Source organism: Sturnira hondurensis, unplaced genomic scaffold, assembly GCF_014824575.4.
Source record: "Sturnira hondurensis isolate 20B ecotype Veracruz unplaced genomic scaffold, ASM1482457v3 Scaffold0015767, whole genome shotgun sequence".
In the NCBI taxonomy this organism is placed as follows: Eukaryota; Metazoa; Chordata; class Mammalia; order Chiroptera; family Phyllostomidae; genus Sturnira; species Sturnira hondurensis.
In genome coordinates, this window is record NW_028088398.1 from 274,545 (window position 1) to 300,525 (window position 25,981).

Genomic DNA, 25,981 nt, shown 5'->3' on the forward strand with positions numbered 1-25,981 from the left:
AAGACAACGTCCATGAGGTATTTGTGAAGAGAAAGAAGCATCCGTCCTTCTATCCGCGCCTTGGGGACCAAGGGCCTGGACCATGGGGGCAGGGCTTGGCTCCGCCTCGCGGCTCCTTCTTATACTTTAAGAGTCCTCATCTTCTTTCCCTTAAATATATATATATATATAAATTCTTTTTTTTTTCTAGTTTTAATTTATTGTTTGTTTGGTTTTCTGTTTTTGTTTTTGGTTCAAAACTTTGTCGGCCTCCACAATAGCAGGAGGGCAAAGTGGCCCCCAGCGGTGTCTCCCCTCGGCCTGTCCTTGTCGGGCTGTGTCTAGGGCTGAGCAAACACAGGATCCAGGCGAGACCCGAGGGAAGTCTCATGGGAGCAACGCCCGCCACCACAGGGCCCTCTTGGATGGGCACCATGGGTCGTGGCACTGTCCCCACCCCTTGGACCCTGATGGGGATGCCATCTCGAGGAACCCCACCACTGGGGTGCGTGCGTGTCTGCATGTGTGTGGGGGGAGAGGAAGAGGCATCTGTCAGAGGGGCACGGGGGGCGGGGGCAGGGAGTGAATGAGTTCTCTTTTTGGTTTCTGGTCAATGTCAAAGAACGTGAAGGATTCCACGGATAGGCACTGGAATATGATTTTTTTTTTTCAGGGAAACTGACAGACAAGGATGGGGGGAAAAGACAACTTGAATGCCCTCACCTCACCCTCTCTTGCCTGGAACTTCCACCTTCCCATGGGCTGAGGAGGTGGAAGATCCCAGGGCAGAGGAGGGTGACCTGGTGAGGGTGAGGGGGATGAGTGAGAGCTAGAACTTGGCAAAATGGCCTAGCCCAACCTTCAAAGGAAAAAGCGGGAGGTACAGGGATGAAAAGTCATCCAGGCCTTCTTCCCCTGCACTCCCCGGGCTGGGCTAGGGAGGAGGTTAAAGCGAGACCCCCTGCCTGGGTGAGGAGAGCTGGGGGGTCAGGGGAGAGAGGGACACATGGTAGGGACACATTCTGTTGAGCGCAACGCTAAAAATTCTGTACATCCTTTGGATGAAGCTACTGAATATTTGGTGTAAGGTTGTTCAGGCCCTTTCTCTTTCACCTTCTGGAAAGGAACATTTGGCGGGTGGTTCTGAGCCCACCCTTCTGCCCCAGGCTGTGCCCTGTCTTCTCTGGCCCAGGGCTGGGGTCTGAGGCTAGGAGGCTGGCACGTTCTCTTTTTCCTTCTTTGGCCCCCCGCTGGGGGTGGGGGGCAAGGTCGTGGGTGGACCCCACAGCCAGGGTCTCCGGGTGAGGTCCGCCTCACGAGGCTTCTCGGCCCCTGGCTGGGGGTTCTTATTTGGTGTCATAGCGGTGAGGGTGAGCACACTGAGGTCTGGCTTGCAACTGGTTTTTGGTTTGTTTGGTTCTGTGGGGGATTTTTTGGTCTGTTTTTGGTTTTTGTTTGTGTTTCACCTCTGGTTCCTTTGGGGCAGCTGGTTTCTGTTGTGATTATTTTTGGTTTTCTTTGTTGTTGGTTTCTTTTTCTTTCTTTCTTTCTTTCTTTTTTTTTTTTTTTGGTTGTTTGATTTTTTTGGTCTTTCCTCCCTTGTCACTTCTGCTCCAAGGACCCTCTGCGCCCCCACCGATGGCCTCCTCACCCTCTTCTGGGCAAGGGACCAAGGTGGAAGTCAGAGGTGTAGGAGGGGAGGCGTGATGGGTCTTCACTCAGGCTTGGACCCTGACTCCGGCCCCCCGGGGCCTCCAGGGGTCTGTGCTGCGGCCTCACTGCAAGTGGAGGAGGAGGAGGAGGACGAGGACGAGGAGGACGAGGAGAGGCCTGGAGACTTGCTGGAGATGGAGGCCGCCACAGCTGCAGCGGCTGCCGAGACCAGGCCCACGCCAGGCGGGGCGCTGAGCAGGGGCAGCCCAGCGTGGTTCAAGAAGAGCGGGGAGGTCACCAGGCCGGGGCTCCCCGGGGCCGCACCTGCTGCCCCCAGCACCAGGTTCCCGCTGCCGTCAAGGCTGGTAAGGGGCAGGGTTCCACCAGAGGCCAGGGCTGGCAGGGAGAGAGAGAGGCTGGGCTGGCGGGGCCTTTCAGCATCCTGCCTGCAGCGCCCTGTCTTTCCATCAGCCCCACTGACCCCCATGAGCAGCCCTCACACTTTCCCCGAAGGTGAGATGGGTATGAACAGGCGAGCAATGCAGTGAGCGGGGGCAGGGTGGCATGGCTGGAGCAGCAATGGAGGGGCTCGAGGCCCACAGGGGTGGGGCTGGTGACCATGGGAGTGACATGAGGCAGCACGCACCTTGGATAGTGGCCAAAGGGTTGTTGCTCATGAGGGCTGGACTCAGCCCGGAGCTCAACCCCACCATTGTGCTTCTGCAAGAGGCAAAGCAGAGGCATTAGCAAGGGCAGGGCTGCCGGCAGAGCTGGGGCTCAGCTACCCACCCTGGAAGCAGCGGCGATCCTGCTTCTCCCCACCATCTCCCCACCTGCAGCTGCCCACTTACCCCGCGCTGGGGTTCAGGCCCGACAAGCCGATAGCCGAGTGGCTGCCTTGAGGGCTGGGATTTGTGCTGTTGGTGGTGGCCGGGGGTGGGGGAGTGACAGAAGGGATGGAATTGAGGGGGGGCGCGGCCCCACCCCCGCCCCCACCCCCTCCGGCTGTCCGGCTGGGGTGGAGTGTCCCCACAGCTGAGGATAAGGTAGTAACTGCCAGAGAGAGACAGAGAAAGGGAGACTTCAGCTTGCACTCGCCCTCCACGCAGGAACCTGCGGTTGACCCCAGCCTGCCTCCTTCACCCGCAGTCTCCCAGCATCTCCTCAGTCAGAGCCCACTTAAGCCTCCCGCCCTCTCCTCCCAGGGCCATTTCTTTGCGCCACTGCCATGGTAACATCAGCCACAGTCGTCAAAGTAAGAGCAGCTGTCACTCACTGAGCCCGTGCCCTGTGCGCAAAGTGTGCTAGCACCCTAGCGCCCCTTGTACCCTGCCCTGAATCTCACACGGGGCTCCTTTTTATACAAGAACTGGGGGCACCCCGAAGACAAAGCCCTATGGCTCCCTCTAGGGGCGAGGCAGGGGGGCTGCAGCTGTGATTGGGCTTTGGGCTCAGGAACTGGCAGGTTGAGAGGGCTCTGAGCCCAGCCTCAGGCCAGACAGCGCGGGGCCGGGGGGCCGAGGGCAGCCATTCCTGGCTCAGTCACATCCCGCCTGTTCCCTCGGTCAAGCGCCTTCACCTCTCTGGCCTTCAGTTCCCTCATCAGGAAAATGGGCATAATGGGTATGAGGATTAAATGAGTCAACATTCTTTGTAAAGCACTTAGAACAGTGCCAGGTACACCTTAGTGCTTTTTAAAACCTCTACTTAAAAGCTCTAGCTGGTGTAGCTCAGTGGATTGAGCGCGGGCCTGTAAACCACAAGCTTGCGGTTTGATTCCCAGTCAGGGCACATGCCTGGGTTGCAGGCCAGTTTCCGGCAGGGGACTCACAAGAGACAACCATACATTGATACTTCTCTCCTTCCCTTCCCCTCTAAAGATAAATAAAATCTTTAAAAATTTTTTTAAAAACCTCCACTTATTATTTCTTAACCTGAGGAGGGTCAATGATTTTTAAAATAGTGTTCTTACAGATGGTGTATGATGCCCTGTCCCCAGGAAAGGAGGGCTTTGTACAAAAGAGTGTGTGCATTTGACACTCGTATGTCTGTGTATACATGCGTGCATATAGCTTCGGCATGCATTACACATTCCCAACAATTTTACAAAAACTGAGGCCCAGCCCTCGCTAGCATAGCTCAGTGGATTGCACGCGGACTGTGAACCAAAGGGTCGCAGGTTCGATTCCCAGTCAGGGCACATGCCTGGGTTGTGGGCCAGGTCCCCAGAAGGGGCCACATGAGAAGCAACCACACATTGATGTTTCTTTCTCTCTCTTTCTCCCTCCATTCCCCTCTCTAAAAATAAATAAAAAATATATATATATTTTAAAAACCTGAGGCCCAGAGAGGTAAAGTCACTTCTGGAGTTCGCCAAGTTTATAAATGCCATCACCTTTCAGCCACCCCATGCTTTTCGCTGGCCTGGACGGGTGAGTCTGTCCTCTCCCCTCCGTCCTCCCTGCCCCCTCACCCGCGGGCTCCTCCCTGAGACCCATGGACACCCTGAGTCACTTGAGACCCTCAGGCTCAGGCCCACGTGGCACTCTCCCCCACCGACGTCTGCTCTCCCTGACCTGTTGTGCTCAGACTGCTGGAAGCTTGGGACATCGGCAGGGTCCCAGCACCCCCTTGGGGTGTGACCTGGGGAGAGAGGAAAGAAGGCATGGTCAGGCCACTGTCCCCCAGCAGCCCCCGCGGTGCTCCCCGTGGGTCTGTCCCCCACTCCTCCGCCCCCAGGACGGGGAAGCGGGGCTCTGGGTACGGCACCCTGTGTGTGATGTGCTTTCCTCCATCTTTCCTCACCTGTAGCCTAGGGGACCCTGAGCCACCAGCAAGAGGGAGTAGTTCCCAACCAAGGGGCTCCCCACCTCTCCTCTGACACTAGCCAGTTGCAGGTCTGAAGTGCGTGTCGGGGGGTTAAGGGCATCAGTGTTGGGATGCCCCGTGGCTTGGTTTTTCTGGGAACACCCACCAGCCTCCTTCTTGGCCTCCCTGCCTCCAGTCTCGTCCCTCCATCATCCCCAGAAGCTTCACTCTAAATGTGACCCTGTCCCTCCACAGCTGATGACTTCTTAGCTCCGCACTGTGCAAGTTCAAGTTCAAGCTCCTCGGGCTATTACTCGGATCTTCGGTTCCTCCCCAACTCACACCCCCCCTTCAATTCAATACATTCCAGCTCCAACCACACTAAACTGTACCAGAGTTCCGCAGATTGGGCTGGACCCACTCTGGCTTCTAGGCCTGTGTGTACCCCAGTCCCTTCGCCCGTCCTTCGTGGGCCTGGCTAACTCTCTTGCCCTTCATGACTCGGCTCAGACGGTCCCTCTCTCTCCCACATCACGGGGCGGAGGGTGCTCCTCTCTGTGGTGTCACAGCCCTGTCCACGCTCGATGGAACAAAGGGGTGTCCTGGTGCGGCTATAGACCCGAGTGCACTCTTGGGAGTGTAACGACGTCCTTGCCTGTGTCTGTGTGGCTGTGTGCCTGTGACAACTGTTTGGCTCCGTCCATGTCTGTGGGTGCTTGTACCCCCCACATAAGACCACAGCCCCCTGGGGACTCTGTGTCCCTGTGTGGCAGTGCTCCACCCGTGTGACAGCCTGTCCACAAGGCTGACCCTCGCCGCTTCTGTTCTAAGCACAGTGGACAACCAGGTAGACTGTGCTTCACACCCGGTGCCTGCTGCGGGGCAAGGAGGTGGCTGGGCTTTGGGCCCCCGCCCCTCCCGAGGGGCTCTGGTACCAGATGGGGGCTGTAGCTGGCTGGCTTCCCCGGACTGGGCAACATGGGGGCCGCGCTGCAGGGGTTGATACGTTTCTCCTTCTGGCGCCGGTTGCAGAACCAGACGCGGATCACTTCCTTCTCCATGTGCAGCTGCTCTGCGATCATCAGGATCTCCTCTGAGGTAGGCTTCTGGTTCTGCGGGCAGAGGGCTCATTAGCCCAGGCCCACTCTCCCACCAGCCCTCAGGGATGCCCAGGATGGGGGCCTCACCGCTAGAAAACTCTTCTCTAAGGCGAAGCGGACATTTGTCTCGATGCTGGTCCTCTTCTTGCGTCTCCGGCCAGGGAGCCCATCGAAACCCAGGCTAGGGCTGCTCAGCTGGTTGGGGCTGGGCAGGCTGGAGTCCACAGACATAGTCTCTGTGCCCAGGAGGAGACAGGGGCATGAGAGGGCACCTCCTCAGACCCTGTGCTTGCCACCCAGCTGGGAGCCCTAGTCCCACCTGCATCGTTGAGCCACTTCTCCAGGAGGGGCTTGAGTTTGCACATGTTCTTGAAGCTCAGGTTGAGGGCCTCAAAGCGGGAGATAGTCGTCTGGCTGAAGTCGTTGCCATAGAGCTTGCCCATGGCCAGGCCCACGTCACCCTGGGCCAGTGGAGCAGGGAGAGGGTGGCGGTCAGGGCTGGGTTTTCAGGTACTGGGCTTGCCCCACCCACCAGCTTGTCTCATCCCCTCATGCCCTCGCCCACCGCCGGTTCAGCCCGGTGGCCCCAGACCTGCGTGAAGCCCAGCTTGATGCGGCGTTGCTTGAAGGTGCGGGCGAACTGCTCCAGCTCCTCCAGGTCACTGGGCTCCTCGGGATGGGATGGTGGCTCCAGGCATTTGGGGGGCTGCGGGTGTGAGAGGTGCGGGTCGGGCAGCATGGGGCGGGTCACGGCCTGGTGAGGTGGGCAGGTGGGCGGAATGCATGACGGGGGAACCAGGATGGGGCTCAGCAATGGCTACGCGGTCCCCCTTCCCTTCCTCCCTCCCTGCCTCCAGCCTCTTCCTGCAGATTCCCCTCACCTGCCCCCCAAAAGGTCCCCTCCCCTAACACTGAGCTGCTAGTTTCATGGAGGTTACACTCTGGGCCCTGGCTGGTGTAGCTCAGTGGGTTGGGTGTCGTCCCACGATGCAAAATGTCCCTCACACATTGATGTTTCTCTCCCTCTCTTTGTCCCTTCCCCTCTCTCTAAAAATAAATAAAATTAAGAAAAAATATTTAAATAAAGAAGTGATACTCTGCCGCCCCACATGGGGCCTCTCGCTGCTGCAACTCTCTGCAGATTCCCTCCCAGCCTGGAAACTCCCAGAAGGAGGATTCTTGCTCGAAGGGCTCTTTCCCTGGACTGGTTCTGCTATAGAATTGCAGGTAACCCGACAAGCCTCAACCTTCCCAGAACTCAGTTTCCCCCTCTGCAGGATGGAACCATTATAGCTGCTCTGCCTACCCTGTGGGGTTGTTGGGGAAACTTGGTTTAAAACGGTAGGTTGAGCCCTGGCTGGTGTGACTTCCTGAACTGAGTGCTGGTTTGCAAACCAAAGGGTCGCCAGTTCGATTCCCAGTCCAGGCACCTGCCTGGGTTGCAGGTCAGGTCCCCAGTAGGGGGCGCATGAGAGGCAACCACACATTGATGTTTCTCTCCCTCTCTTTTTCCCTCCTTTCCCCTCTCTCTAAAAATAAATAAATAAGGCCTTTTAAAAATGGTAGGTTGCAAATAAAGTAAAAGTATTAAAAAGCAGATGGGAAGGGCAACCAATTTACAAAGAAGCGATAGCTTTTTCTGGAATGCCTCATCTCCCTAGAGCAAGAGAGCTGAAGCAGGTGGTGGGTGCAGGGGAGGTGGCCACACAGGCCCTTGATCTGTTATCCAAAACCGTAGGGCCAGATACATTTGAGAATTCAGAAAATTTTCCCACTTTAGAAAGACTACATGGGGCCTATATCATAGATGATGCAACCCCCCCATCACCACCACCATCAGGGTCAAACCGTCACCCTGTAGTTGGACACATTAACAGCTCTCAGCAAAGCCTGAACCACAAGAGAGAGAGAGAGAAAGAAAAGCCACTGGCCACCCGGCATCAGGTCAGGACAGGTTTTGCAGCCAAATGACTTCTGGTGTCTGCGTTACGAGAACGATTTAATTTCCGAGCATTACTGGATTTCACAATCACAGCTAATTCCTCTATTAGTCTCTCAACTTTCAGGGTCTTCTAAATAGTTCATATTACTTTTTGAAAGGGCTGTTCCAAAAATGGGTAGGAGGGAAATTTGAAATCTGTAAAAGATTGTGAAAAATTACTGTGAAAGTCTAGAGCCCAGGCAACGAATGAGGAAGGACCGTGGAGGCCAGCCAGGAGGAGACCGAGGCAGCCTGCAGAGTTCACAGCCTGCTCGATGGGACCTCTGCTCCAGCCGGTGGCCAGCCTCCAACTGCCACCGGGCCATGTGGATGCAGATCAGTGTTGCCAGAGTTTCTGGTTTGTCAAGAAAAGGTGGACTGCCCTGGCTGGTGTGGCTCAGTGGATTGACTGTTGGCCTGCAAGCTGCAGGTCGCTGATTCCATTCCCAGCCAGGTCACATGTCTGGGTTGCAGGCCAGATCCCCAGTTGGGGGCTTGAGAGAGGCAACCACACACTGATGTCTCTCTCCCTTTCTCCCTCCTTTGCCCTCGCTCTAAAAATAAATAAATACAATATTTTTAAAAGAACAGAAAAGGTGGGAATCTGGTGTTTTCCGGGAATTTTGTCGACTAATTTAATTTTTTAAATGTGGTGTGGGCCGAATAAAACATATCCGTGGGCCCTTGTTTTCGGTGTCTGGCCTGGGAAGGGGTGTGAACCAGCACCCAACAGACCCTTCCTCAGAGAACCCTCCATCGGAAGCCCTGGGAGAGACCCAAGGCACTGGAGTGTAAAGGCTTTCTTAGCCCCGCAATTTCCTGTGCTTGTGCACATGCGCAGCCAGGGCTAGTGGGGGTCCGATCCAAATCTTCATCAGATTCCCAAAGGAGTTTGTGTGCCTGAAAGGTTAAGACCGCTGGTCTGGTTGACTCCCCTCACTCAACGGAGCAGCGATTTTCAACCTTTTGCATCTCATGTCACACGTAAGCTACGACGAAAATTCTGCAGCACACCAAAAAATTTTTTTTGCTAACCTGACAACAAAATAGGTATAATTTTGATTCATTCATACCGGATGGCTGTTATTGGGTTGGCTGTTGTCATTTTTTTAAAATTTGACAACCTAAAGAAAAAGGTCAGTGCCCCTGACTAAGTAGTCAGGTACTGCATGTTTTAAAAATTCTTGCGGGGCGTCGGTGGCAAGTTGCTGCTGCAGAGAAAGATCCAGCCAGAGGGAATGGCTTCCGTAAGGTCCCACGGCAAATTAATGGTAGAACAGGGCTGGGTTCCAGGTCTCCCAACGCCTGTCCTGGCCCTGTGGCTGTGGGGTGGGCCAAAGGGAGAGGAGACCCTGGGCCACAACCCTACCCTCATTCACCCAGCCTTCTGCAGCCCTGCTGCTGGCCCAGCCGGGTGCCCTGGGGTGGAAACTCACCTGCGTGGGCAGCCCGGCCCGGGGCTGGGAGGTCAGAAGCGCTCCCTGGGTTTGCTGAGGTAGCTGGAATAGATTTGGCGTCGGTAGCAGGCCTGGGAAGACAAGGGGGACACACAGGGTGAGAAGGAGGGGGGGTTCTGTGGGGGCGGCGGGTGGGGAGGCCGTCAGGTGGGGGCCTTACCTGGCTGACTCTGCTGGGCCTGCGGCAGCAGGAACTGAGCAGGTGGCTGGAGGTGGTGACCCGGCACGAGCACCAGCTGCTGGAGCTGGAGGAGCTGCTGTATGTCCTGGCAGGGGCGGGGGTGGACAGAAAGACAGCCTGAGCCCCTCTGCCTCACCTGAGCCTCCAGGGGGCGCTGCACAGGGTGGCCTGGCACCAGGCAGGGAGGAAGGAACAGCACCCGTGAGCTAAGGGCACCTGGGAGCTTTGTCCCAACCCCAGGCTTCCGGAGTGTCCTACCTGGGCCGTCCCAGAAGAGCTCCCTCTTTATCACCTTTTCTTTCTGGGTGAAATAGTTGTCTTGCCTTACAGCCCCACGGATCAAATAGAATTGCTTAGACATGGGAATCAGACCAAGTCTTCCCTCCTTTTAAAACACGCCCAAGGCAAATGGCATCGTGTCTGGAGTGAACTTTGAAGTATTCCAGCACATCGTGAGTCAGGAGATTGGACAACCACTTTGGGGAACTTTGGCACTGTGAGGGGCTGAGCTGTGTTCCCCCCAAAATGCACATGTTGGAATCCCCACCCCTAGTCCCCCAGAGGGTGCCCTTACTGAGACATGGGATCTTTGCAGATCGGATCCGGTTAACATGAGGTCACTAAGGTGGGCCCGAATCCACTATGACTGGTTTCCACATGAAAAGGGGGAATTTGGACACAGAGACAGACACGCGCAGGAGGAAGGTGACAGGAAGACACAGAGAGAAGACGGCCACCTGCAAGCCAAAGACAAAGGCTGAAGCAGACCCTTCCTTCACAGCCCTCGGGACCTTGATTTTGGACTCAGCCTCCAGAACCGTGAGAGGACGCATTTCCGTGGTTTAAGACACCCAGCCTGTGGTTCTTTGTGGCGGCAGCTCTACCAGGTGAATACAGGCACCATTTACGAAAGCCAGCCCCATGCCCGGGCTTGAACCAGCACGCGTGCACACATGAGTTCACCGAAAGACATGCTGGGATGCTCCTAGCAGAACGACTTGGAACCGCCAAGACCTGAAGGCAGCCCAAGCACCTGCCAACAATGGATGGGGCAAACAAACTGTGCCCTGTGGAATGGGACCGCAATGAGAAGGAGGAGTCTACGACCTCCAATGACACGCCGCAGTAAAACTTCCCAAATGTAATGATGAGCGAAAGAAGCCGGTCACAGCAGAGAATGCCCTGTGTGATTTATTTTATGACCCATTTGCATGCCAGACGTTGGGAGGTGGAAACTAGAAGGGACCACAGGGGCTTCCAGGGAGCTGCCATATTCAGTTTCCGGATCTGGGGACCAGCGAGATGCGCATGCTCAGTGAGGGAGCGTCACTGATCTGCACACTTTTGGGTATTTGTTATACTTTAATGAAAAGATTTTTTTAAGGGGAATGAGGTAGGGAAAAGAATAAATCCAGCCCCTCCACCAAAAGAGTAAAAGTATAGATGAAAGAGGATTGGCAAAATGTTGATATCTATTGAACCGGTTGAAGAAATGTGTGGTCCTATATATCTTCTCTTCTCTTTTGGGTTTGGATATTTCCAGAAGGAAAAGCAAACCCCCACACACAGATGAGCCAATGGATTCACTTTTAAAATCCTCACCCAAGGATATGTTTTCAATTGATTTTTAGAAAGAGAAGAAGGGAGGGAGGGGGAGAGAGAAAGAGAGAGAGACATCAATGTGAGAGAGAAACGTCAATTGGTTGCCTCCTGAACGCACCCCAACCAGGGAGGGAACCAGAAACCTAGGTAGGTGCCCTGCCCGGGAATCAAACCTGTAACCTTTTGGTCTACAGGGACAACACTTCAACCCACTGAGCCAGCCGGCCAGCACTTCAGTGGACCCTTGTAGCCCATACCACTACAACCAAACTCCTTCCCTGGCCTCGAGGGTCCCTTACACTGAGGTCTGAGCTGGTTTTCCTGACCTCGATGCCCACCTCAGGGCCTTTACGTGTGTTGTTCTCTCTGCCAGGCAGTTCCAGTCCTCCCACTTAGCCCGGGTCCTTCTTGTCACTCAGCTCCTAACACACAGCCATCTCTTCGGAGATGCCCTCCTCGCCCCCCTGATCCCAACCAGCCGGTCACCACACCTCCTCCCTTCGCCACCTCCGTTTCACCTCCTTCACAAGACTCATCACTCTCTCAGGATGACCCTTCTGTTTACACTTTCACCATCAGGTCGGTGCGTGACAGGGTGACGGTGTGGTGGGGACTGCTGGTCACCCCTGTCATCTCAGGTCCGAGAACAGCATCAGGCACCTGTAGGTGCTCCACATACGTTTGTTAAATAAACCAAGACTGATGTTTCATAATGAGCAACTTTTATGTATAATTGCAAGTTACAGGTTGGGGCAAAAATAGGCTTACAGTTGTGAATATGCCAAACAGCTAATTCTTGTATTGTTATTTATTAATTATTGTAGTAGCTTCCATACGAACTGTAAACCTATTTTTGCCCCCTCCTGTCTATGACCTGCACTTAAAATGCTTTTTCTTTCGGAGAAACTGGGGGGCGTGACACATGCTCCTCAATTCCTCCCTATTTTTTACTCCAAAGACCAACTTCGTGTCCCAGGAGGTGAACCACTGGGGGAAAGTGAAAGGAATCAACACTAAGTGCTTATTTCTCAATATATGAACAACAACTCAAAATCAATGATAAAAACACCTAACGACCCAATAGTAATCTGATCAGCAGACAGGCCTGATGACTGCCCAGCGAAGGAAATAAAAAGAGCTCTGAATAAAAAAAATATTCGGGGTTACTCACAATAAGATAAACACAGCTACACCAGCACCGAGATACTATTTTTACCTCTCAGGTCAGCCAAGATAACTGTGCGTGACACGCTTTGTTAGGGTGTGAGGGGAACGCTCTTGCCTGTCGTCGCTGGGGGGAAGGTAATTTGGCAATGCCTATCAAAGATACAGATGCACCTACCTTTTGACTCAGCCAACCCACGTCTAGGAATTTATCTCAGGGATACACTCACGCCTGTACAAAGTAACCTCTCCAGAAGGATATTTCCCAGCCGCAAGTGGTGTTTCGGCAGGAGCGGAAACCAGCTGAGCGCGCAGCAGTTGGGGACAAGGGAGCGCATGAGCGTGGAGCTTTATAATGGAATACTACGCACTCATGAAAAATAATGGAGAGGCTCTTTGTGCCCCATTGTGACACAGTCTCCAAGATGTTCTGTTGAGTGGAAAGCTCAAGAGGCAGAACAGCGGGTGTGATGTGCGCTAGTGTTTGTATTAAAAAATTATGTGTAGGGTTCTGCTTGGGTATGCATGGGTGAGGTCTAGGAAACTGTACCGGAAACCGGCAACCCTGTAAACCCTCTGGACCTCTTAAACTTTGAACATTGACTTAGTCCAAATAAAGAAAGACATGTTGCTCAGTCACTTCTGCCCAGCAACCCTGCTTTCCCAATTGACTTGCCACATTCCCTTTTTTTCCCCCCCAGGGACTCAGATGTTGCTTTCTAATCAATTGACCATTACATTTCTAAGTTCTGACATGGCCAACAGACCATAGGAAGACACTTCTTTAGCCTCCTGCTTGAAGCCAGGTGTCTCGCCACATTTCAAGGCCATTCCCTGTCCACCTGCAAAGGTCTCTGCTTTGTCCCGGTGCTTTGGAAAGTGGGCGGAGTCCCTGGGTGCTCCCGACCTTTCACCTTTCTCACTCTGACTGCGGATCGTCTAAGGCCACAGCGTATGGGGTTTGGATCCTAATGCTCTAGCCTTTGAAACTGTGTCCATTCTACCTTCCCTTTCGTAACCCGCCCTCCCCACCCAGCCATAAAAACTGCATGGCCCCGAAGTGGGGGAAGCTCGGGCGTCAGCCCCACTTACCACGGACCCTTCTAAGATCCCATGCCTGATTTGGGGCTCATAATTCTGTCTTCCTTTTCTCTAAAGGGCCCTGCACATGGTATAAAAGTTAGACCCCACAAAACTGTGCCCACCCGCTCCACTCTGCCTTTCTCACAATGCACTGCGTTTGCTCACACGTACTTCCCTCTGCTAGACTGAAACTCTAGAAGGCAGGTGCCATGGCTCATTCCTCTTTAGTCATGGAAGGACTGACTGGTTTTAGAGAGAGAAGAAGGAAAGGAAGGAGGAAGGGAGGGAGGGGGAGGGAGAGACATCAATTTGTTCCACTTATTTATGCATTCCTTGGCGGATTCTCCCTCTCTCTTTTTTTAAGATTTTATTTATTTATCTTTAGAGGATAAGGAAAGGAGAGAGGGAGAGAAACATCAATGTGTGGCTGTCTCTCATGCATCCCCCACTGGGAACTGGCCTGCAACCCAGGCATGTGCCCTGACTGGGAATCGAACCGGGATCTTCTGGCCTGAGCAGGCCTGAGCTCAATCCACTGGGCTACACCAGCCAGGGCAGATTCTCTCTTTTTAAAATATTTGATTTATGTATTTATTTATAGACAGATAGGAAGGGAAGGAGACAGAGAAGGAGAGAAACATCCATTGGTTACCTTTTGCATGCCCTCAACCAAGGATCTGGTCCACAACCCAAGCATGTGCTCTGACTGGGAATTGAACCAGCAACACTTCAGTTTGTAGTACAACGCCCAACCCCGAGTCATGCTGGTCAGAGCTCATTGGTTAATTCTTTTTTTTTTAATTTTACTTATCTATTTTTGGAGAGAGTTAAAGGGAGAGAGAAAGAGAGGGAGAGAAACATTGATGTGTGAGAGATACATTGACTGACTGCCTCTCACATGCCCCCAACTGGGGACCTAGCTCACATCCCAGGCGTGTGCTTATAGGGCCTGGTAAAACCCCCATTAAAAGCACTGAATTGGCCCTGGCTGGTGTAGCTCAGTGGACTGAGTGTGGGCCTGAGAACCAAAGGATCAAGGTTCGATTCCCAGTCAAGGCACATGCCTGGGTTTCACGCCAGTTCCCAGCAGGGGACGCATGAGAAGCAACCATACATTGATATTTCTCTCCCTCTCTCCTTCCCTTACCCTCTACAGATAAATAAATAAAATCTAAAAAAAGAAAGAAAAGCACTGAATTAAATCAAACAAGAACATAAATAAAGTCTTATTACTAGTATTTTCCTGATTTTCTTTAACCCTTAGCTTGTTAATTAAAATATCTAACTCCTGTCTTTCCCAAGCTTGACCCTCAGTGAAAGGCCCCCTTTCTCCCCAAAAGCCCAAAAGGGCAGTGTCTGCAGATTTTTTTCTGAATCAGCAGGAAGAGGAAAAGGGTGGAGAAGATGAAATTCAGTTTGCAGTGGGGTCTTGCACTGAGGAATCCAAATGAGGAATTTATCCACAGCCCATCCATGACTCAGACTGTGAACTTGGGGGTCCGCCTTGGTTCCTTCATCCTCATCCTCTCCCCCATCCATCCCATCCAACACAAGTCCCACCCAAAACATTCTAAAATTTTGGGCTCTAAATTCTTTGGTGTCTCACAAAACCAACTGCCCCTTCTCAAAATCAAAGGGAAAGAAATGCACAGCCCTGACTGGTATGGCTCAGTGGGATGACTGTACAGCAAACCAAAGGGTCACCAGTTCAATCCCCAGTCGGTGCTCACGTCTGGGGTGCAGCCCAGGTCTCCAGCTGTGGGCGTACAAGAGGCAACCACGCACTGGCATTTCTCTCCTACATCAATATTCCTCTCCATCTCCCTCCCTCACCGTCTCTAAATATAAATAAATAAAATCTTTTTAGAAAATGCGTAAAATATAATACACAATCATGAAAAGTATTTTGAATCGTGACGATCATAATCCATGGGTCTCTTTAATCAGCACATTACTTAAGATCGAGCAGTAAGGGTAATGGCAGCAACCTCAAAGCAGTAGTGAGTGACAACAGTATTTTAAGAGACCTGCCACAACTGCACAGAACATGGAAATAGCTGTGCGTCCCATTGGTGGCAAGGCCCACGTACTGCTGTGTCCCTGTGGGCAATTGCCCATATTCATAATAGAAGGAAATATTGTGTTTTTACTCGATAGTCGAAATCGAGACGTCATTGTTTTCCCATCCGAGTTCATGGACTCCCCTGAATTCTAACCACAGACCCTGGGGGGAGTTCTGTGGAACCCTAGTTCCTGCTCTAAAAATATTAATCAGACCAGAACACTGCCTTTGGGTTTCATCGCATTTGTAATATAACCCAACTCCTTGCCGTGGCCCTGCATGAGCCAGCCCCTGCCTGCCTCTCCTCCCGCCCTTCCCATGACTTTGTCTTTGACTTTGACTTTGTCCCTAACTCTAATACACTGGTTTCCTTCCTGCTAAGGAAGGAAGAAGTCCCTGCCTCAGGGCCTTTGCACATGCTGTTGTTGCTTTGTGCCTCCCCCTTTTAAATCCATGTCTCACCCAAAGACATGCTTATTCATTTTAGAGAGGACGAGAGGAGACAGAGACAGAGAAACATTGATGTTAGAGAGAAACACTGATTGGTTCTCTCTGGTATGTGCCCTGACCAGGGATCGAACCTGCAGCCTTTGGGAGTATGGGGTGATGCTCCAGCCGACCGAGCCACCAGGCCAGAGCCTTCCTCCCCTTTTTGATCGGCACATCACTCCAGTCTCCTCATCACTCAAGTCTCTGCAAAATGCCCCCTCCTCAGAGAGGCCTCCCCTGGCTGCTCACTCGTATAAGGAGTCTTCCTTTCCCTCCGTCAGTCTCTAGCCCAATGCACTCTTTCCTTCCTTTCATAGCAGTTTTCAGCTTCCTGTCTCCCCATCAAGTGGGAGTGCCGAACCCACAAGGGCACAGACTCGGCTGCCTTATTCCTCACGGCGTCCCCCGTGCCTGGACACGGCGGATGCTCACTACATGTTTGTTGCCTAAGGGAATTAAAGAATGAGAAAAAGAGAAGGTTTTGGGTGAACAGCCAGCTGGCTCAGGACTGGGGCTGGCCAGTAGGTGGCCCCATTTCTCCACAATCTAAAGAAAGGGTGCGCTCTGAAGCCACTCGTGGATGTAAGACCAAGACCTTGGAGAAGTTAGAGGAAGCACGGAGATGCCAGGGGCAGAAAGGGCGGCTGCCAGAATATCTGGTGTGTCACCTGCTCAGTCTCTAATCTGTGAGGAAGAGGAAGACGAGCCCAGAGGGCTGGCACACCCCATCAAAGCCCAGAAGCGAAGAAGCCCATTGTTGCTCGTCCAGCTGTGTTCTGATCACCCCCACCTCAGGGCAAGCACCTAACAGGCCATCGGTGAGTTCTCAGCAAATGAAGGGGGTAAAACCTAGGACTTCTGCTGTTTGGAGCAGGCTGTGCGTTCCCGCAGCTGGGCTCTTGGCTGCAGAGTCGGGGCAGAAAGACTAAGAGGCTTGGTTTATATGGCACACGGGTGACCTGGAGTGTATCTGTTCATTTCCCAGCTGGCTTGGTTCCACCTTGGGGGAAGAACGAGAGGAGGCCTGAGCCCAGAGCAGCGACTGCACCCAGCCCAGGGGCAGCGCCTCTCCCCTGCCCCCGCCCCCGTCATGGGCCCCCACACCAGCTCCGGCGGCCACCACAGCTAGCGTGGGTGTCAACACCCACTGGCCATCCCAGTTCTAAGACATGGACAGCCTAGAGCTAAGTCCAGAGTGGGGGTGGGGGGACAGGAAGGGATGGGGTCTGGAGACAATGTGAATTGTATTATTTTGACCAGCCGTGCTCAATATGAGGGTGCGACTGTGTCTGCTCATCCAGGGGAAGAATGGGCTGCCTGGGAAGGCCGTGAGCACCTGTCCTGGGGGCAATCTGGGCAAAACTGCGCCCCCATCTGCCCTCAGTGCAGACGGTGGACTAGAAGGGGGCAAAGGGCCCCTTCCAGCTGAGAACCTTGGGGGCTTTGCCTTGGCCCTCTTGCCTGTTTCTTGCTGTGTGACTTGGGGATAGCCACTCCCTGTGACCTCAGCCCCCTTCACTGTAGACGGTGACCATGCACAGTGTCCTGGAAAGACCCGGGCCCTGGAGGCGGCCAGAGACCTGACTCTGTTCCCCACACACCATGGGACTGTGGGCACCTCACCCTCTTTTAGCCTCAGCTGCCTCAGATGACACCTCGATAATTCCGACTTCAAGGGGCCGTGAAATGAATTAAATGACACATTTGTAGAAAGTTTAGACTGACCCATGTTCACTTACGAGGCTCTCCCTAAATGGCAGTCATTGCTACAAAGTCATTTCTCTCCCAGGACGTCGGTTTTCTCATCTATAGAATGGGGGTAATAATATCTAATTCTCCGCTAGGTGCTGCTGAGGCCTGAGGAATATTACAATCCACAAAGCACGATGGGAACCTCAGCATACTCCTCCAACACGACCCTTGGCTACCCCTGCACCCTCCTGTCACCCCCCACATCACCCCACTTGACCATGAGCTCCCACAGGTGGAAGCCCCATCTGGCTATTAATTCCATCCTCTTCCTGACGACTCACAACTCCAGGCCCTTTGCCGAGCCCCAGCCTCCCGTGTCTGTCTGCCTATTTGACGTCTCCACTTGGATGGTTAACACTCTGCACATCACACTGTCCAAAGCGAAACTCTTGGTTCCCTGCCCCAGCCTCCCTATTCCTCCCCACCTCGGCGCCCATCTCGGAAAACCAGCCCCCCAACCACCGCACAGAGGCTGATGCCAAAGTCCTAGGAGTCACCCTTGACCTATCTGACCACACCAAATAGCATCCCGGGCCCTCACCATCGCCCCCTCTCCCACCTGGGTGACCGTAAGGACTGGGCTCCTTGCTTCTATTCCCACCCCCCATAGTCCATTCTCCCCACCGCATCTGGAAGGAGTTTTGTCAAGGGTCAGTTGGGGTGTCAAGGGCCACTCAGTTATTTAAAAAAACCCAAGTTTCCCATCCCACTTGTCATACATTCCAAATTCCTTGATCAGGCCCCACAAGGCCCCATAAAAGCTGGTCCTGCCTGCAGCCCCCTCACCTCTTATTTGTGTCCCACTCACTAGCTCTGCTCCAGCCACGCCCCCTTCCTTTGGGCCCTGAAGGAGCCAAGCTGCTTTCCGCCTCAGGGCCTTTGCACTGGCTGTTGCCTTTCCCCAAGCTCTCCCCCAGCTTCTTCATGACTGACTCATTCAGGCCTTGGCTCTCAAAGGCCACCTTCGCAGTGACACTTTTCCTGACCGCCCGGTTAAAAGTGGCTTCCTTCCTCTATGACACCACCCAGTTTCGTTTTCCCCCTTACACTTACTCTAAAACAGTCTTGTTTTGCCCGTTTGTTTATTTGTTCACTGTCCATCTCCCCACTAGAACAGAAGGTCCTCTCCCTTGTCCACGGCCGTCCCCTCCGGGCCAGGAGTGGGCACCTGGCATACACACGGGGCTCCGAAAAGTGTTAGTTGAATGGATAAATGACTATATTTTTGTAGTCACTCCACTCGGTGAAGCTTTAAAAGTGTGTGTGTCGGGGGGAAGGCCTGGCTGGTGCAGCTCAATGTTCAGAGCATGGGCCTCTGAACCAAAGGATCCCTGGTTTGATTCCCAGTCAGGGCACATGCCTGGGTTGCAGGCCAGGTCCCCAGTGGGGGGCGCATGACAGACAACCACACATTGATGTTTCTCCTCCTCTCTTTCTCCTTCCCTTTCCCTCTCTCTAAAAATAAATAAATAAAATCTTTAAAGAAGTGTGGGGCGGGGAGAGGGCATAAACAGAGATGGTCTGACTCTGTCGTGGGTTTCTCTATGCCTTCTACACACTAGTGCCCCCCCTCAAGAGGCTAGCCCGGCCACATGGAGCCCAGGAAGTCCTTAGTGACTGGGACAGAACTCCACCCAGAACCATTCAACAGGGAGGAAAACCGCCTGCACAGGGAACACAGGTTACAGTCATGCTACCTCGTGCTAAAATTCCAGGATGGATGAGCCACAGCAAACCCAACCCAGGAACCAGGGAGCCCAGCATGCCTCAGCCGGGCTCCTGGGACCCAGCCCACACCTTCCGGGGGGTGGTATGGCTGGCCTGGCACCCGCTGCCCATTCTGCAAGCAATAGGACTCACCTCTTCCTTTTGGGGACTTGCTCTCCCCGACTCTCAGACAGTGCAGGTGAGACTAACCCCACCTTCTCTGGGGTCGGGAGAACAGACTCACACCGGGCCAAACCTGGCTACAGGGTGCGTTTTACCTCCCTGGGCAGGGTGTCTGTGAGTTTACAAGTTCTGGCAACCATCTTGCCTTTCCCAGGGTGAAGAGGGAGACAGGTCCCTGACGTCCCAGCCTGAGGCTTTTCGGTGAGATGAGCCAAACACTCCCTTTTCTTGTCGGCCGCCTGGAGTGGCCCAGCGGACACCCTCTCCCACCTCATCCTTCACTGTCTCGAAACACGGCTCCCACTTGCAACTCCCGGAGCCAACCCTGAGAATTCCCCGTTCCCACCGCCCTTTCTCCAGCTCGTCCACCTAGTAAACTCTTTTTTTTAAAAAATGATTTATTGATTTTAAAGAGAGAGAGAGAGAAGCATCCATTTCAGTTGTTCTACTTACTTATGCGTTCATTGGCTGACTATTGTATGTGCCCTGACTGGGGATCAAACCCACGACCTTAGCATACTGGGACAATGCTCCAACCAACTGAGCTACCTGGCCAGGGCCCCCCTGGTAAACTGTGATTTATCCTACATTGGTTCAGATACCGCCTCTTCCTGGAAGCCTTCCTGACTCCCTCAGACAAAGGTCACCTTTTGTGTCCCACGACACCCATTAGGTTCCTCTAGGAAACCTTTGTTCACTAGATTCTACCTGTCAAACTCTATTTGCCATGACCACGTTACAAAAATAGGGCTTTTTTTTCCCCCTCGGTCTCCAAATACAAAATGATGTTTTAACAGTTAATGTAAATTTCCAATCAATACCTACCCCGAGCCCAGACGTTCTGAATGACTCCTCTAGAGAGACACCTTCCCTACTCTTGATTGAAAAGCTGCAGCCAAACACCGCGCATTGATTCAGTAAACACCCGTGAAGCCCCCTCGGTGGAAAGCTTCGTGCCAAGGGCTGAACACACAAATTGTCAAACGGTATGCGGATCATTCTGGACAAGCTCGGAACACGCAGGGAGGCTTCCTGCCAAACAGCTGAACCCACGCTGCTTTGGAAGCTGGCATTAGAGGGACAGAAGGGGGACTTTCCCTCTGTGCTTTTTATAATTTTAAAGTGACAGGGTCCAGTGGCCCTAGCCTCGTTACTCAGTTGGTTAGCGTGCTGTCCCGATACACCTAGGTTGCAGGTTCGGTCTCTGGTCAGGGCGCATACAAGAAGCTGCCAAGGAGTACCCAGCTAAGTGGAACACCAAATCAACTCTCTCTAACATCAATAAATAAAATTAAAAACAAAGTGATGCGGTTAGGGGTGCTTTTGACTTTCTTAGTATTTTTCAACCGAAACATTTCTTCGTGGCTCTTTGGTGTGTTCGTTTCCCTATGCGACTGGGAGCCCTCAGGGCCAAGGATGAGTCTGAGTCGTCCCTGACTCCAGGGCCTGGCACGGGGGAGGACCGGCCATGACTGCAGGGCAGAGCTGAGCAGGCTCACAAAGCGGAATCGGCAGGCAGGAGACGCAGGCTGGGGCCTGCCTTGCCTCAGTGGGCAGCCAGGGCAGGAGAAGCGTGGTCCCCGCCACAGCCTGGGCCCAGCGTGGTGCCAGCACACCGCAGAACAGAACACACATTTGTTGTAGGAAGAGGTCATGGGCCACAAAACTCCCAGAAAACAGACCTGGCCCAGCTTGCGGAGGACAGACAAGGAAGATGAGCCGAGGGAAGCTGGGGCGGGAGGAACGAGAGGAGGGGGCTTGGCAGTGAGGGGCTCAGGAGACCTTGAGGGTCAGTCCTGGTGGGATGTCAGGTGGCAGGGGTCAGCCTGCTGCTGCGGTCTGTGGGGAGCCTGGGACACGTTGTTCTAGGGGAGCACGAACACAAGGGTATCTACTGCTCACAGTGGATAGTGGCCAGGCTGGGCCTGTGCTGGGCTGCCCTGTCTTTCCTCCTCCCTGTCATCTCTGTTCTTTCAACAGAGACTTCCTCGGGCAGAGTGTGGCACAGCCCTGGGTGATCAGAAGGACAGAGCTGGGCCTCGGGCCCCCAGAGGGGGCAGAAAAGCAAGCCAGCTGGAAGGAGGGATGTCATCAAGACGTTCTGGGGTCATGGACTCCCAAGCTGGGGCTTGAAGGATGAGGAGGAGCTGTTCAGGGGAGGGGAGGGAACGGACTTCCAGGTGGAATGAAAGACAAGAGCAGAGACACCAAGATTCAAGGCCTAGTGCGGAGCCTGGAGCCCCCGTGCTGCTCTGTGAAGAGCCGTGTGTGCAACGGGGCAAACGGAACACTTGCTGCTGAGATCTTGGGGACTGGGACTAGAGGGCAGGACACACGTCCGTTGAAGGACAGCTAAACACAGCGGCCCCAGATCCTGTGAGGAGAGCCCTGGACTCCCAGGCTGCTTGCTCTGCCACTCATGTTCACGGTGCGACCTGGGACAGGCAAGTCACTTTGCCTCTCAGAGCCTCGGCTGTGGTGGTTTGTGGATTCAGGGCGCTCGCGTTAATTAGCGCAGTGCCCGGTACTGAGGCGGTACCGAACAGGCTCTCCTTACGGCTACCGTGGTGAGCCTGGCATTGGGAGGCTGTGTCTGGAAGATACGTGACGGAGCCATGAGCACGGATGGCCCTGGGGGTTCCTGCAGAACCAGGCCCAGGGGCAGGAGGCTCTCATGGGGCAGAAACCAGCTCAGTGTGAAGGACAGTTCTGAAGCACTGGTCAGTAGTGAAAAGGCCCGTGGGAGGCAGAACTCTGTCCAGGGAACAGCCTCGCGGGCACTGGACAACGCCCTGGAGTAGCAGCGTCTGCCCGGGGTTCCATGGAAGGGGGTGGAAGGAGAGACAAAGGCATCTGCCGAGCGGTCACTGTGGGAATCACGGGGCTAAGGGAGGTTTAATGGGATTCCTTGCTGTGGGACTTCTCAGGACCTCCACCGCCTTGGCACATGGGCCACAGGTTCAAATGCTCGCAGAAACCACGAAGGTCGCACACATGGGTGATGCAGACAGGTGTAGGTGGGGGGTGCTGGCGAGAGCAGATCCAGTGGAAGGAGGAGCCCAGCTCCTCCTCTTGTCCCGTCTGGTATCCTTATGGGAAGTCTGTCGGCCACAGTCAAGGGCTGAATCGCGTCCCCAAAAGAGATATGTTGGAAGTCCTAACCCTTGGTGCCTAGAAATATGACCTTATTTGGAAAAGGGGTCTTGACAGATGTAATCAAGTTAAAGTGAGGTCATCGGGGTGGTCCCTAACCTAATGATCGGTGTCCCTGTAAGAAAGGGACATTTAGACACAGAGAGACAGCCACAGAGGGAAGATGGCAGACAGAGAGGGTGGAGCAGTCCACCTCCAAGACACCAAGGGTTTCTGCACCCCTGGGAGCTAATCGGAGCAAAGAGGGATTCTCCCCTGGAGCCTCCGGAGAGAGGGCACCTTGATTTCGGACGCTGGCCTGCAGCAATAAATGTCTGCTGTTTTAAGCCGCTTCGTTTGTGGGACTTCATTACGGCAGCCCCAGGACACTAAGACGGCCCCCTAACTCAGTATTTGATGTCCAGAAGTTGCCAGAACGCGGGGAAAAGATGCAGGACCCCGTGACTCAGAGATCACAGCCCCCTTTTCTGAAAGGGCGGTGCACTGGCCCAGCCGGGGACGCAACGCGAGGCTCTAATTTGGACTCTCGACCTTTCAGTTTGCAGCCACAAGAGCATTGTTTGTGCGGCGACCCCTGGCTTCCTCAGCTGTCCATCGAGGATAATGTGCCAACTTCCCAGGTGGCTGTGATCCCTCAGCCAGGGGCATAGAAAGCACTTAGCCCGGGGGTTCCGTGGAGAGGGAGAGAAGGCCATCCGCAGAGCGGTCACTGTGGGAACCGCTCCATCCTGTGGAGGACGTCCCCTCTCTGAGCCTCGCTCTGCCCCTCTGAGAGATGGGGGCAGCACCTCCCAAGGCTTCCTAGGGTTTCTGGGAACTGCCCGGCATGTGGCTGGTGGTGGGAACAGTCCACGAAGCCCAGTCAGCGCCCGTGTGTGCCCCTGGGGGGACTGTGCTCCCGGGCCGCCCTTACCTGTGCTGTGAGCTGGATGGGCTGGGACAGGGTGAGCTGTGGGGTCCCGGGGGACTGGCTGGCAGGCTGTGGTTGTGACAGGTCGCCTCCCCCAGAAGAGGCTGGGGGCTGCGAGGTCGAGGAGGAGGCAGAGGAGGAGGAGGAGGCAGAGGAGGAGGAGGTGGAGGAGGCGGCGGCGGCGGCGGCGGCATTAGACTGTTGCACAGCGGCGGCCAGGAGCTGGGCCTGCGCTTGCTGCAGGAGGAGCTGCTGCTGGGCCGGCATCAGCGCCGTGAGCTGTGGGGTGGGCGGGGCGGCGGGGCGCGGGGGGGCGTGGGGAGCAGAGAAAGCAGAGAGGGGTTAGTGCCTGAGCCAAACAGGTAAGAAAGCCAGTCTTCCAGGAGGCAGAAGACGGCACGTGGCCCTGGAAGTTCACCTCGGCCACCGGGCCTGTAACAGGTGGCAGCGGCTGGCCTGTGCCCCTGTCCCCGACCTCCCCGAGTACTTACCCCGGCAAGCTGGCTGCCCGTCAGCATGAGCTGGGCCTGGGGCAGATGTGGTTGAGCCGGCTGGGGGGGCGGGGGTGCTGCTGGGGCTGAGTCGCCACTGGGGTCTTCAGCCTTGATCTGGGGAGGAGAGAGGCAGGGTCCGGGACCCCAGAATGTTAAGTGGAGGCCAGAGAGAATGCCCACCTGCGAACCAAAGAGAGGGCACTTGTGTGGCAACAGCAGCCTCCAGCCGGCACAGCAGAAGCAGACGGGGGTGGGGGGTGGGGAGGAGACCAGACCCTGCCCCAGTCAGCGGGGGCCTCAGGCCACCCCGTGTCCTCATCAGGTAGGTGGGCTACCTTACCCCCGGCACCCGAATTCCCTACAGGACAGGGCCAACGTTGGAGGGCACTTTTCCCCTCTCGGGAGTCAGGTTCCCCGTGTGTAAAATGGGAAGGGAGGCCACCGGGCCCCGGGACCTCAAATAAGGGGGTCTGGGTCCCAGAGCCCTCCCTCATCTGCTTCAGCCAGAGGCAAGTCTCTTATTTGTCCAATGCAGTAATATTTCGGTGGAAGAAAAGGTCTTAGGATATTCAGCACACACACAGACATAGGCTGCTTTAGAGCATGGGCCATGGATTCAAATGCAGGCAACAACCAGCAGATAGCACGAATGGGCGACCTGGACCGAGGGCAACAGGCAGGCTGAAGAGGCTGCCCGGCCGCCCGCCCGCAGGAGAGGCCTGCCCAGCTCCTACTGCTCCTGCCAGCCACAGAGTTTAAAATCTAAAGTAGAACCCCTGTGGGACAAGGAAAGCACATCCGCAGGCCTGATGTGGCCCAAGTGCCCCCGTCTGTCAGCCTGCACCCCCAAGGTCCCCTGAGCTCCTTCTCATCTCTTCGTAGGAGGCGAAGGCTTCTTGCACAGAAAACGCAGGACAGACCAGCATGCAGCGGCCCTGGCCTCCTTCCTCTCCGACACAAAAAGCCTGACAATGGTGGGCTCCCCTGGGGGCCTCTGTTGGTAAAGGATACACGGGAACGGGAGGAGGCCCAGAGGGGACATCTGGGACCATCCTGCGGCCCACCGTCCCAGCATCATTTTGCCATTAAAAGAAAGGTCCGGAGAAAAAGCGGTTGAGCAAGGTGACCTGGCAGCTTGGCAAGGGTGGGGCCTTTGGAAGGCAGACCGTGAAGGGGCCTAGAAGAGGTCCGTAACCGAGGGCAAGTGGTGTGCCCCTAAGTGTGGGACACAAACATCAGCAAGGGTTAGGGGTACAGGGCGCAGCACGCAGCAACAGCGAGTATCCGAAGCCAGGGGCAGTGGCTCCACGCCCAGCGGGAATAAGGACCTTGTGGAAGATGGTCATGTTCTGCTTCTCCATTTGGAGCTGGGGACACGGCTGCTCAGCCCGTGAAAACCCGCAGGACTCTACGCTGAGGATCTATTATGGCTGTGCCCTATTTTAATTAAAAGCTGTGTTTGTTTTTTAAATAAACGACACTGGCAACCACGGTGAGGACACTATTCCTCCTTCAGAGCGGCTTCACTCTGGCTGGCTCTCGTCAGAACGGTTCTGTCAGGGGCAGGGACGCCCCCACGCCTGCCTCCCGACTGGCCAACTCCCCTGTTCCAAGAGAGCAGGCCTCCGACGAAACCCCACGGCAGGCAAGCGTCTCTAGGTACATTTTAATAATCGTTGTATTTATTTCCACGGTAAGTGATTTTGGTTTTCCATTCATGAAATTTCCATTTAAAAAAAAACACACACACATACACACATTTATTTTAGCTGTTGAAAGAGCAAGCCAGCTCATGAATCGGTAATTGCTGAAGCCAAATGACAGGGACCTGGGGATTATTTTCACTATGCTCTCCTTTCTACTTTAGCATCTTCTCCAAAATAAAATGCTTCTTAAAAAAATTGGGGCAATAAACAAAGTTATTACGTGCATAGTTGTGCGCAGGGGTGTGTGGATTTGTGTGGAATGGTTCTTAGAGCTTGTGAAGCCCGCAGTAAGGGAAAGACTGACTCAGGAGAGACGAGGGTTGGAGAGGCCTGGCCTGGCCGACAGTGGCCGCGACCTTTCTCTGGGAACCAGGCCCCCGCCCTGGAAGGGAAACGAGGACCCTCCCTTCCAGGGCCCCCTGGTTTCCCCAGGAAGAATTGGGGCTGCTGTGAGGCCAGGAAAGGCAGCAAATGTCCAGCTGAGGAAGGTGGTGTGGAGAAGGTAGACGGACGCTCT

The 25,981-nt window shown here is 54.5% G+C and overlaps 1 protein-coding gene and 1 pseudogene across 10 annotated transcripts in view; both read right to left on the reverse strand.

The window, feature by feature from the left end:
* Positions 1–621: 621 nt before the first annotated feature.
* The window catches only part of POU2F2 (POU class 2 homeobox 2), a 34,040-nt gene continuing 8,680 nt past the window's right edge, over positions 622–25,981 (reverse strand). For 2 of the 10 annotated variants that reach the window (XM_037065486.1, XM_037065489.1), the window contains exons 5-15: positions 23,756–23,938; positions 9,139–9,244; positions 8,958–9,049; positions 6,133–6,294; positions 5,860–6,001; positions 5,628–5,776; positions 5,376–5,552; positions 4,209–4,275; positions 2,484–2,685; positions 2,279–2,352; positions 622–2,028 (exon numbers count right to left, since the gene is read on the reverse strand). In XM_037065486.1, coding sequence (XP_036921381.1) covers positions 1,694–2,028; positions 2,279–2,352; positions 2,484–2,685; positions 4,209–4,275; positions 5,376–5,552; positions 5,628–5,776; positions 5,860–6,001; positions 6,133–6,294; positions 8,958–9,049; positions 9,139–9,244; positions 23,756–23,938 — 1,689 coding nt within the window. In that variant the 3' untranslated portion in view covers positions 622–1,693. Of the gene's footprint in view, positions 2,029–2,278; positions 2,353–2,483; positions 2,686–4,208; positions 4,276–5,375; positions 5,553–5,627; positions 5,777–5,859; positions 6,002–6,132; positions 6,295–8,957; positions 9,050–9,138; positions 9,245–23,267; positions 23,561–23,755; positions 23,939–25,981 lie in introns of those variants that run through there. The other 8 variants (XM_037065490.1, XM_037065488.1, XM_037065487.1 and 5 more) reach the window with 8 other exon arrangements.
* Positions 12,633–12,756, reverse strand: LOC119000502 (uncharacterized; annotated as a pseudogene).